Source organism: Mizuhopecten yessoensis, unplaced genomic scaffold (genome assembly GCF_002113885.1).
Source record: "Mizuhopecten yessoensis strain PY_sf001 unplaced genomic scaffold, ASM211388v2 scaffold1721, whole genome shotgun sequence".
Lineage (NCBI taxonomy): Eukaryota > Metazoa > Mollusca > Bivalvia > Pectinida > Pectinidae > Mizuhopecten > Mizuhopecten yessoensis.
The window spans coordinates 262,157-275,564 of NW_018404188.1; the positions used below are offsets into that span (position 1 = coordinate 262,157).

Consider the following 13,408-nt stretch of genomic DNA (forward strand, 5'->3'; position numbering starts at 1 on the left):
AGTCAGCCGGTACTACTCCTTAGGGGGCTGCGACCAGTCAGCCGATTCCTATATCTTACCGGGAGCTTTCCTTAGCCTAATAGCCTTGTCCAAACCTAACTATTTCGCCGCCGGTAGGGGAGATTGTACCAGGGGTTCCAGTTTGTGCCAATAAACCTGTTGACTTTCCTTTTGATTTCTTGTTCTCCTTGGCTCGGCCGGGCCGGTAGTCATAACAGAACCCACCCACAAGTGTCCTTAGTGGGGCACGGAAACGTGGCGTGTTTCGGGGCCCGTTCTGCCAACGCTACCAACTGAGGCAGACCCCGCACACGTTACAGTATACAGATTTATGAAAATATGAGTCAACCAACTTCTTCGATAGTCTTCTATAAAAATGGGGTTATATTTACAAACACTCAGATTAGCGATCATTAAATTGGTTCACAGCTGCCAGGATATTTATCATATCACGTAAAAAGTGAAAGGTTCTACTCCAAAGATTCTATATGAGCAGCTGCTTTACGACCCTTTTCCTAAGAATTGTCTTAGATTCATATCAAATATTGAGCTTTCTAAAGTCATGAGTATGTCAGATGTATTGAAACTTTTAAACATCTTCTTTTAATGAATATAGAGACTAGGAGTAGTGCTTGTGCTTATTCGCCATAAGCTGGTATTAATCGCTTTCACGTTTATGTTTGAATAAAATTACTTTGATGTATTTGAAGTCAACCATGAGGCCAAGAGTAATGATGTTGGGTTAGAAGTTTACTGGGGGAAGTCTGTTCAAATCAACACCAAATCTAGTTTGATCATATGGACTCTTGATTGAGACGTTTTAACTCACTTGGTTCCCATCCTCGTAAACGGCGTGCGTGCGTCCCTCAACATTTGTTCCTCAATCGGTTTCTTCATATTTAAGATGATCGCTGTATCTGCTGACAAGACCTTCTGAAAAAAACCAGCGGACACTGAACTCTATGGCAAACCAACTTAACATTTATTCAAGGAGCAATGTCGATCCTGTATTTCAAAAAAAAAAGAAAATATGCTTAGCATATAAGATATCTTATATATTATATAAGATACCTCATATATATAAAATATCTCTATTGTATATAAGATATCGTATATGATTATATAAGATATCTTATATAATTCGATTAAATACAAGATCGCCATTGCTTTTTGAACTCCTCACTTTTGAAAACATTTAGAATATGTCATAAATGTATAACTACTACGAATTAAATGGCATTGTGCAACTGGGGAAGTAATTAGGACTGACACGGTCAATATAGAAAGGTCTGGTGTAGTGTCGCCGTATCAGGGAACACTGTACCTGTCAGACTTCTGTGATGACCAATTTGAGGAATGATCACTAAAATCCAAATAATTTGGTTAACTCCCAGTCGGATGAACAGTAAAGTATGATAATACAACAGTCACAGGGAAACACATACACATTCACAGCCATGTCCCTGTCGCCATTCACACCGCATCAAACTTATATAATAGGCAATTCTCCGTGATCGAAATCCGTATTACCTCATACTGTGGTCACCCATATGTAATCCAGACTGCATACTTCATATAATGAGATTTTCTGTAATATTGACTACAAAATGTGCCCTGTAATCTTAAACAGTCAATCACTCAGTCAAATTAATTAAACAAAAAATCGAATTGAATTATTCAAAATTTAAATATTTAAAAAAAAAAAAAAAAAAAAGAGAGGAAGTTACAGCATCCTCGTTGTCATCCTCGTTGTCATCCTAGTCAGCATGATTTGAACGCTGTCATTTGAAAAATATAAACCTGAAATATATTACACCGGTATTTAAATTTACCTGGCAATGAATGGTGTGCTGAACACGTATGCATAAAGATTACTATCAGGTAGATGACACGTCGGTAAGATTCACAGGTAGACGTGCATATCTCGTTCGGGTAGTGTAACGGAAGAGAGGATCAAGAATAAGATGTAAGAAATAGGTGTCAACACTGAACAGGTAGGATCACACAAAACGATTGGTCTTATGCATTTATTTGTAAAGATTAATTAGCGGCCTATTAGTTTATAGTGAGACGGTCTACAGGGCCATATACAGTCAAAAGTGGGTAACCAGCAGTGCATGCTTCTTCCGGGTATTGTAACTGAATAGAGCATGAATACCGACCTATTGTGTAAGAAATGGGTGTCAAATTAACAGGTAGGATCACACCTAACGATTGCTCTTGGTGATGAGGTATGCATTTATTTGTTAAGTCTAAGCGGTCCTATTAATGTATTATGTGAAGGTCTATAAGGCCACATTAAGTCACAGGTGAGTAGCCAATAGTGAGCATGACATAAGTGTAACGCAATCGACCATAGGTATCGGAAGATTGACATACACGGAAGTAAAACGTATAAATGATAAAAAGGAAAGAAGGTATAGTTTATGGTGAAGGGTATCAGTTATTGAGTTAGGTAAAGCTAACTCTACTCAAGTTGTGCTGAGATATGTATACTCTAGATAGCTATGTAGATGTAGTATAGCTATGTTTGAGATATGTCTACTCTAGATAGCTATGTAGATGTAGTATAGCTACGTTTACGCTGAGATATGTATACTGTAGATAGCTATGTAGATGTAGTATAGCTATGCTTATGTTGAGATATGTATACTCTAGATAGCTATGTAGACGTAGTATAGATATATTTATGCTGATTTATGTATACTGTAGATAGCTATGTAGATGTAGTATAACTATGTTTACGCTGAGATATGTAAATTCTAGATAGCTATGTAGATGTAGTATAGATATGTTTACGCTGAGATATGTATACTTTAGATAGCTATGTAGATGTAGTATAGCTCTGTTTACGCTGAGATATGTATACTGTAGATAGCTATGTAGATGTAGTATAACTATGTTTACGCTGAGATATGTAAATTCTAGATAGCTATGTAGATGTTGTATAGCTATGTTTATGTTGAGATATGTATACTATAGATAGCTATGTAGATGTAGTATAGCTATGCTTATGTTGAGATATGTATACTCTAGATAGCTATGAAGATGTAGTATAGCTATGTTTATGTTGAGATATGTATACTCTAGATAGCCATGTAGATGTAGTATAGCTATGTTTATGTTGAGATATGTATTCTCTAGATAGCTATGTAGATGTAGTATAGCTATGTTTATGTTGAGATATGTATACTCTAGATAGCTATGTAGACGTAGTATAGCTATATTTATGCTGATTTATGTATACTGTAGATAGCTATGTAGATGTAGTATAGTTATGTTTACGCTGAGATATGTAAATTTAAGATAGCTATGTAGATGTAGTATAGCTATGTTTATGTCGAGATATGTATACTCTCGATAGCTATGTAGATGTAGTATAGCTATGTTTGAGATATGTATATTCTAGATAGCTATGTAGATGTAGTAAAGCTATGTTTGAGATATGTATACTCTAGATTGCAATGTAGATGTAGTATAGCTATGTTTACGCTGAGATATGTAAATTTAAGATAGCTATGTAGATGTAGTATAGTTATGTTTACGCTGAGATATGTAAATTTAAGATAGCTATGTAGATGTAGTATAGATATGTTTATGCTGAGATATGTTTACTCTAGATAGCCATGTAGATGTAGTATAGCTATGTTTGAGATATGTATACTCCAGATAGCTATGTAGATGTAGTATAACTATGTTTACGCTGAGATATGTAAATTTAAGATAGCTATGTAGATGTAGTATAGCTATGTTTATTTTGAGATATGTATACTCTAAATAGCTATGTAGATTTAGTATAGCTATGTTTATGCTGATATATGTATACTCTCGATAGCTATGTAGAAGTAGTATAGCTTTGTTTATGTTGAGATATGTATACTCTTAATAGCTATGTAGATGTAGTATATCTATGTTTATGTCGAGATATGTATACTCTAGATAGCTATGTAGATGTCGTATAGCTATGTTTGAGATATGTATACTCTAGATAGCTATGTAGATGTAGTATAGCTTTGTTTATGTTGAGATATGTATACTCTAAATAGCTATGTAGATGTAGTATAGCTATGTTTATGCTGAGATATGTTTACTCTAGATAGCTATGTAGATGTAGTATAGCTATGTTTATGCTGGTATATGTAGACTCTAGATAGCTATGTAGATGTAGTATAGCTATGTTCGAGATATGTATATTCTAGATAGCTATGTACATGTAGTATAGCTATGTTTGAGATATGTATACTCTAGACAGCTATGTAGATGTAGTATAGCTATGTTTTGCTGAGCTATGTATACTCTAGATGGCAATGTAGATGTAGTATAGCTATGTTTTGCTGAGATATGTGTACTCTAGATGGCAATGTAGATGTAGTATAGCTATGTTTGAGATATGTATACTCTAGACAGCTATGTAGATGTAGTATAGCTATGTTTTGCTGAGCTATGTATACTCTAGATGGCAATGTAGATGTAGTATAGCTATGTTTTGCTGAGATATGTGTACTCTAGATGGCAATGTAGATGTAGTATAGCTATGTTTGAGATATGTATATTCTAGATAGCTATGTAGATGTAGTATAGCTATGTTTACGCTGAGATATGGATACTCTAGATGGCAATGTAGATGTAGTATAGCTATGTTTACGCTGAGATATGTATACTGTAGATAGCTATGTAGATGTAGTATAGCTATGTTTACGCTGAGATATGTATACTCTAGATAGCTATGAAGATGTAGTATAGCTATGTTTGAGATATGTATACTCTAGATAGCTATGTAGATGTAGTATAGCTATGTTTTGCTGAGATATGTATACTCTAGATGGCAATGTAGATGTAGTATAGCTATGTTTACGCTGAGATATGTATACTCTAGATGGCAATGTAGATGTAGTATAGCTATGTTATGCTGAGATATGTTTATTCTAGATAGCTATGTAGATGAAGTATAGCTATGTGTGAGATATGTACACTCTAGATAGCTATGTAGATGTAGTATAGCTATGTTTATGCTGATATATGTATACTCTAGATAGCTATGTAGATGTAGTATAGCTATGTTTACGCCAGATGTATGTATACATGTGTGTAGGTTCGTCTGTACCCTACGTGTGTAAAACTATATATTGAAAATAGCATGTGCTCTCTGACTGTTGCTGTATAAAGCTATCTCTATTATATACTTGTGATGCTAACTATAAAGTTACCAATGATTCTTAGACCGACTAGTAAGACATGTGTTCTCCCTTTGTTACAGAAACCTATTCCAGAGAAACATATTTAACCAGGATTACATAATCAAGATTGTTCGTCTAGAACATTAGGGCATGCCAAGAAGTGTGGTTCTGAAGAGAATTTCCAGTCATTTCAAAGGTTGGACCTGAACATTCAGTTTTTCATGTGGCTTTGCAACAGACAAGCATCATAGATTGAAGAACTAAAATCCAAATTGAACAGAAAAAGAACTGATCTCAGCTACTTATTTCGCATTTTATCAACGAATCCTTATCAAATTAGAACATTATCGGGCATTAAACACTTGTATCACGTGCTTGCTTTTAACTAGCAGTCATATGTAAATGAAGTTGGTTTTGATAAAGGTGCTAAAGTGAAGGTCGAAATTTAATTGATTAATTACCGGATATGACGTGCAACAAGCGATAAACAGTTAAGAAATGGCAACACCACAGGTAGCCATTGGTGCTAGGGGGCAGACGACTTGTGCGCATCATCAACGGGTCACCTTAGACTGGTTTTGTGAGAAATGTAGTGAACCGATATGTGTAGATTGCATTTCTTCTTTACACAAGGGTCATGCTATCATTAACCTGAGTCACGTGACTCCTCAATACAAATGTAAAATCGATAATTTCATCATCGAAACCGAGCAAAATGAGCTAGTTCAACTTCAACAACAAATCACATCGACCAAAGACAGTCATAAGAAGAGCCTAGATCATTTCGAAGTCATAGCAATAGAGGTCAAAGAACATGGAGCGAAACTGAAGGAAAATATTGATGCTTTATTGGCTCAAACACTCTCCCAGCTGAAACAGTTAAAGGATGAAAATTCCAAACCTTTTATTACTCTCCTCACTGACCTTGAAACAAAGCTTGGACAATTGAAAGAACAGTTGAAACAGTGCAAGTCAACCCTTCAGACAGGCACAGATATCGAGGTGTTCCACACTGTAAATGAACTCCCCAAAACCACCTCCTCTCTCCCAGATCAATTCATACAAGGTACTGTCCGTTTCAATCCAAATAAAAGCCATCAAGAACTACTGAAACAAGCATTTGGTTCATTAGCGTCGTCTACATCCCATCAGCCATCTGCCGAACCACCCGGACTGTTAAGTAAGCTGTTCTCCTTTGGATTGCAAATGTCATCCACGAAAGAACCGACGGCCTGTTCGACACAACAGAATGATATTCCACCACAGACCAAAGCTCGGGTTATAACAGAATGGAAAGCTGCGTATGCAATTCACGCTATGTGTCCAACAGGTGATGGTGGGGTCTGGACCTGCGGAGATACCACATTGACACATCTGTCCCGCCAAGGAAAAATAGAGCAGAAAAAATCTGTCGCAGCAAGGAACATGTGTGTCTCTCCCACTACAAAAAATATCTGGGCATGTTCTGCCAGTTCTAAAAGCGTCATGGAGTTGACCTCAGATCACTTCAGATTTAACACAGATGGTCCACCCTATTGCATCTGTATTACAAAAGATGGTCTCATCCTTGTAGGGACGAAGAACTCTATCACTCCATACACTACGAAAGGGAATCCTGATGTCACCACTACAACAAAGTCGTTACTGTGTTCACCACGGAGAATCTCTCTCTGTCCAGTGAGTGAGAATGTTGCTGTAGTTGACAGAGATTTGTTAGCAGACGGTGGCAGGGACAAACCACGGGTCGTTGTAATGAACAAACACCTAAAGGAACTGTTCCCGTATGGACAAGCCCAACACGCCAGCAGGACAGGGTCACGCTCGTTTGATCCCTATGATGTAACCTACGACAGTCTGGGAAACATGGTTATTGCCGACAGGGATAATAACAGCCTGCATCTCTTGGCTGGTGATGGACAATACCTTCGACTTCTACACACTGACCAACACCAGGCATGGGTTTTATGCGTGGGAAATGACGGGATCATATGGGCAACATTTGGTCGTTTTAGCGGTATGCGTACGGTCAAACTTCTTGAATACGACAACAAGTCCACGTAGATAAAAGGTGTGTGTTCCCCATTAACATTTAACAAAAGGGAACAATCACGTAGGATAGTGTGGGGTTTTCTCGTGTTGTGAATGACGTCTAAAGCCTTGTGGTGTTAAACTTCTACAACGATGTCATAATGTACATTTTTTTTTCTAAATGGAGACATCAAAATATGCTTGTAACGAATTGGGTTTCTTCTCAAATGCAGAGCCTGACAATAGAAAATAGCTTGTAATAACTTGGATATCTTCATTAACTAATCAATCTGTACATTGCTTTATATAAACAGTATGTAGTAGGATTTTATTTTGTAACATTTACATGATCTACAGCTCTTTTTTAAATAAACTCATATAGTTTGGAAATTTTTATTACAGACAGACTCGTCGTTTTTTCTTCTTCTTCTTCTTCTTCTTCTTCTTCTTCTTCTAAAGGCTTTATCGTTAGGCTTTTCTTGGTATGTATTTAAAAAAACTCAATCAGATTCACACAGTATAACATACTGTCAGTCACTTTTTTTCGCAAGAGATTAACCTCTCGCTTTTTTCGCATGGAGACTCGGTCATGATTTTAAAGGGCCTACTCGGTCAAATGACAACCCGAAGATCAAGTCGACACTGAAAATATATATATCCTCACAAAAGTTTACGTAGTTGATAATGACATTACCTGAGGCCAACGACCGGTGTGGTCAGTTTCATGTTTTGGGAAAGCCCATGATAAAAATAGCTACGACCGAAATACCGCAATATCCGGGCCTTTCAGTGATAAGGGAACATGTACAACAGTACTAGTGCCACGCTGTCGACCAACAACACAGTGTCAAACGAGTCGGAGTTCACACATAAGTTACACAATATACCGCAGGCAAGAATTATAAGTCTCATAATATATACCTCTAATCAGATACTTCTGTTCACAGTAGGATTTGAATAAAAACGAACAGGTTCAATTAAACCATGCAAGCACTGAGAGGGTGCCGCTACGATATCAATAGGTTTTAACGTAATATAGATTACTCATTTATAACAACGTTTGAGATGTTGTCGGAAGATGCTTTGATTTAGAATTTATGCAAACATGTACTTGTATTCCAAAAAGGCTATGTGAATAAAGCGAGAAGAGATTTTTGTTAGTTAGAAATCCACCGACAGCGCTGCCGCTAAAATGTACGGTTGTACAGTTAAGGATACCTTCATTACTGATTAAACACGACAAGAAAATTAAACATTGTCTCTTGTCAATTTCTCGACAGGAATTGTATCAAACTTTATTATCATGAAGAATTTTGTGACAAGATTATAAAAAACCTTACTTCACTAAATTGTCCCTTTAAATTCTCCTCTTATCTGACTTTCATGTATGATCTATCACTAATGACATAACTTCCTGCTATTCACTAATTGGTAGGTATCCACGGGGAACATAAAAAGCTAAGTCTGCGAAATAAAGTACACACGAAAATTAAGTGAACTGACAGTAAACTTTAAGAAAAGGTGTCATAGTATCAACATGGGCGTCAATGGGTACCGTGAATGTGTACCGTGTACCGTCAATGTGTACTGTCAATGTGTACTGTGTACCGTCAATGTATACCGTCAATGTGTACTGTGTACCGTCAATGTATACTGTGTACCGTCAATGTGTACCGTCAGTGTGTACCGTCAATGTATACTGTGTACCGTCAATGTATACCGTCAGTGTGTACCGTCAATGTGTACTGTGTACCGTCAATGTGTACTGTCAATGTGTACTGTGTACCGTCAATGTGTACCGTGTACCGTCAATGTATACCGTGAATGTGTACTGTGTACCATCAATGTGTACCGTGTACCGTCAATTTGTGCCGTCAGTGTGTACCGTCAATGTGTAACGTGAATGTGTACCGTCAATGTGTACCATCAATGTGTAACGTCAATGTGTACCGTCAATGTGTACTGTGTACCGTCAATGTGTACCGTGAATGTGTACTGTGTACCGTCAATGTGTAACGTGAATGTGTACCGTCAATGTGTACCGTCAATGTGTACCGTCAGTGGGTACCGTCAATGTGTACCGTGGACCGTCAATGTGGACGGTGTACCGTCAATGTGTACCGCCAATGTGTACTGTGTACAGTCAATGTGTACCGTCAATGTGTACTGTGATGTGTACCGTCGTACCGTCAATGTGTACTGTGTACAGTCAATGTGTACTGTGTACCGTCAATGTGTACTGTGTACCGTGAATGTGTCCCGTGAATGTGTACTGTGTACCGTCAGTGTGTACCGTCAATGTGTGACGTGAATGTGTACCGTCAATGTGTACCATCAATGTGTAACGTCAATGTGTACCGTCAGTGTGTACCGTTAATGTGTACTGTGTACCGTCAATGTGTACACAGTACACATTCACGGGACACATTCTCGGTACACAGTACACATTGACGGTACACATTGACGTTACACATTGATGGTACACATTGACGGTACCGTCAGTGTGTACCGTCAATGTGTACCGTCAATGTGTACCGTGTACCGTCAATGTATACCGTGAATGTGTACTGTGTACCGTCAGTGTGTACCGTGAATGTGTACTGTGTACCGTCAATGTGTACCGTCAATGTGTGACGTGAATGTGTACCGAGAATGTGTTCTGTGTCCCGTCAATGTATCCCGTGAATGTGTACTGTGTGCCGTCAGTGTGTGCGGTAAATGTGTACAATCAATACAAGCGGTATACATAAACGGTACACGGTACACTCTGACGGAACACATTGACAGTAAACTTTAAGAAAAGGTGTCAAAGTATCAACCTGAGCGTCAATGGATACCGTCAATGTATAACGTGAATGTGTACTGGGTACCGTCAATGTGTACACAGTACACATTCACGGTATACATTGACGGTATACATTGACGCTCAGGTTGATACTTTGACACCTTTTCTTAAAGTTTACTGTCAATGTGTACCGTCAGAGTGTACCGTGTGCCGTCAGTGTGTACGGTGTACCGTCAGTGTGTACCGTCAATGTGTACCGTCAATTTGTAACGTCAATGTGTACCGTCAATGTGTACAGTCAGTGTGAACCGTCAATGTTTATCATCAGTGTTTACCGTCAGTGTGTACCGTCAATGTGTACCGTGTACCTTCAATGTGTACCATCAGTGTGTAACGTCAGGGTGTACCGTCAGTGTGTACAGTCAGTTTGTAACGTCAATGTGTACCGTCAATGTGTACCGTCAGTGTGTACCGTCAATGTGTACCGTGTACCGTCAATTTGTACCGTCAATGTGTACCATCAGTGTGTACCGTCAGTGTGTACCGTCAGTGTGTACCATCAGTGTGTACCGTCAATGTGTACCATCAGTGTGTAACGTCAGGGTGTACCGTCAATGTTTACCGTCAGTGTGTACCGTCAATATGTACCGTCAATGTGTACCGTCAGTTTGTAACGTCAATGTGTACCGTCAATGTGTACCATCAATGTGTACCGTCAGTGTGTACCGTCAATGTCTACCGTCAGTGTGTACCGTCAATGTGTAACATCAATACAGACGTTATACATTGACGGTACACATTGACGGTAAACAGTACACATGGACGGTAAACAGTACACATTCATGGTACACAGTACACATTATTACCCAATAGTCTATATAAATTATAATTAGTTATTTTTGACTGTTTCTGGCCTTTTGTCCAATTTCGGCTGTAGGGGTGAAACAGTCAAAACGGTTTTCCGTCAGAGCGAACTGTTACCCGGCGCGAATTCGATGCGCAGAAAGCCCCCCTCGAGAGCCCACTTCAAGCGTTTCGGTGACCGCGACTCAGTGTTGAAGCAATGGCAACATTGCACGCAGCATTGATACTAATTTTTATTTGGTAATAAAACAATTGTTTCATGGTTATTTGGGGAACAGTCAAAACTATCATCCCTCGGTAGGGGTAATCCCTGAGGAACTGTTTGCCCTTGGCCTAGCGGCCTCGGGCAAACAGTTCCCCAGGGCTTCCCCCTACCTCGGGATGATAGTTTTGACTGTTCCCCAAATAGCCATGAACCAATTGTATATTGACGGTACACAGTACACATTGACGGTACACAGTACACATTCACGGTATACATTGACGGTACACAGTATACAATTGTTTCATGGCTATTTGGGGAACAGTCAAAACTATCATCCCGAGGTACGGGGAAGCCCTGGAGAACTGTTTGCCCGAGGCCGCTAGGCCAAGGGTAAACAGTTCCACAGGTCTTCCCCCTACCGAGGGATGATAGTTTTGACTGTTCCCCAAATAACCATGTGTACCGTCAGTGTGTACCGTCAATGTGTTAAGTACCGTCAATTTGTACCGTCAATGGGTACAGTCAGTGTGAATCGTCAATGTTTATAGTCATTGTTTACCGTCAGTGGGTACCGTCAATGTGTACCGTCAATTGGTACCGTCAATGTGTACAGTCAGTGTGAATGGTATACATTGACGGTACACAGAACACATTCACGGTACACATTCACGGTATACATTGACGGTATACATTGACGGTATACATTGACGGTATACATTGACGGTACACGGTACACATTGACGGTAAACACTGACGGTACAAATTGACGGTACACGGTACACATTGACGGTATACATTGACGGGACACATTGACGGTACATAGTACACATTCACGGGACACATTGACGGTATACATTGACGTTATGATACTTTGACACCTTTTCTTAAAGTTTACTGTCAATGTGTCCCGTCAATGTGTACCGTCAATTTGTACCGTCAATGTGTACAGTCAGTGTGAATCGTCAATGTTTATATTCATTGTTTACCGTCAGTGTGTACCGTCAATGTGTAACGTCAATGTGTACATCAGTGTGTAACTTCAATGTATACCGTCAGTGTGTACCGTCAATGTGTACCGTCAGTGTGTACCGTCAGTGTGTACCGTCAAAGTATACAGTGTACCGTCAATGTGTACCGTCAATGTGTACCGTCAGTGTGTACCGTCAGCGTGTACCGTAAATGTGTACCGTCAATGTGTACTGTGTACCGTCAATGTGTACCGTCAATTTGTTACGTCAATGTGTACCGTCAATGTGTACAGTCAGTGTGTAACATCAATGTGTACCTTCAATACAGACGGTATACATTGACGGTACCCATTGACGCTCAGGTTGATACTTTGACATCTTTTCTTAAAGTTTACTGTCAGTGTGTACCGTCAGTGTGTACCGTCAAAGTATACAGTGTACCGTCAATGTGTACCGTCAATGTGTACTGTGTACCGTCAATGTGTACCGTGTACCGTCAATGTATACTGTCAGTGTGTACTGTGTACCGTCAATGTATACCGTCAATGTGTACTGTGTACAGTCAATGTATTCCGTGAATGTGTACTGTGTACCGTCAGTGTGTACCGTCAAAATGTAATGTGTACCGTCAATGTGCACTGTGTACCGTCAATGTGTACTGTGTACCGTCCATGTGTACTGTGTACCGTCAATGTGTCCCGTGTACCGTCAATGTATACCGTCAATCTGTACTGTGTACCGTCAATGTGTACTGTGTACAGTCAATGTATTCCGTGAATGTGTACTGTGTACCGTCAATGAATACGTCAATGTGTACTGTGTACCGTCAATTTGTAACGTCAATGTGTACCGTCAATGTGTACCGTGTACCGTCAATGTATACCGTCAATGTGTACTGTGTACCGTCAATGTGTACTGTGTACCGTCAATGTGTACTGTGTACTGTCAATGTGTACTGTGTACCGTCAATGTGTTCTCTGTACCGCCAATGTGTTCTGTGTACCGTCAGTGTGTACCGTCAATGTGTTACGTCAATGTGTACCGCCAATGTGTACCATCAGTGTGTAATGTCAATGTGTACCATCAATGTGTACCGTCAGTGTGTACCGTCAATGTGTACCGTCAGTGAGTACCGTCAATGTGTACCATCAGTATGTACCGTCAATGTGTACCATCAGTGTGTAACGTCAATGTGTACCGTCAATGTATACCGTCAATGTGTACTGTGTACCGTCAATGTGTACCGTCAATGTGTACCATCAATGTGTACCGTCAGTGTGTACCGTCAATGTGTACCATCAGTGTGTACCGTGTATGTGTACTGTGAACCGTCAATGTGTACCGTGTACCGTCAATGTATACCGTCAATGTATACCGTCAA

The 13,408-nt window shown here is 39.4% G+C and overlaps 1 protein-coding gene across 4 annotated transcripts; it reads left to right on the plus strand.

The window, feature by feature from the left end:
* Positions 1-1,885: 1,885 nt before the first annotated feature.
* On the plus strand, positions 1,886-7,593 carry LOC110467063 (E3 ubiquitin-protein ligase TRIM71-like). Of its 4 annotated transcripts, none has more exons than XM_021523967.1 (2): positions 1,886-1,994; positions 5,258-7,593. In XM_021523967.1, exon 2 carries the CDS (start codon positions 5,676-5,678, stop codon positions 7,236-7,238), a length of 1,563 nt encoding a protein of 520 aa, XP_021379642.1. In that variant the 5' UTR covers positions 1,886-1,994; positions 5,258-5,675; the 3' UTR covers positions 7,239-7,593. The 4 variants fall into 4 exon arrangements, with proteins under 4 accessions (XP_021379642.1, XP_021379633.1, XP_021379651.1 ...); XM_021523958.1 differs by lacking the exon at positions 1,886-1,994 and adding an exon at positions 2,007-2,417; XM_021523976.1 differs by lacking the exon at positions 1,886-1,994 and adding an exon at positions 2,007-2,231.
* The last annotated feature ends 5,815 nt before the right edge of the window (positions 7,594-13,408 follow it).

Excerpts from the sequence above, each read along its gene's own strand:
- LOC110467063 (XM_021523967.1), top strand. The coding sequence starts at position 5,676 with ATGGCAACACCACAGGTAGCCATTGGTGCTAGGGGGCAGACGACTTGT.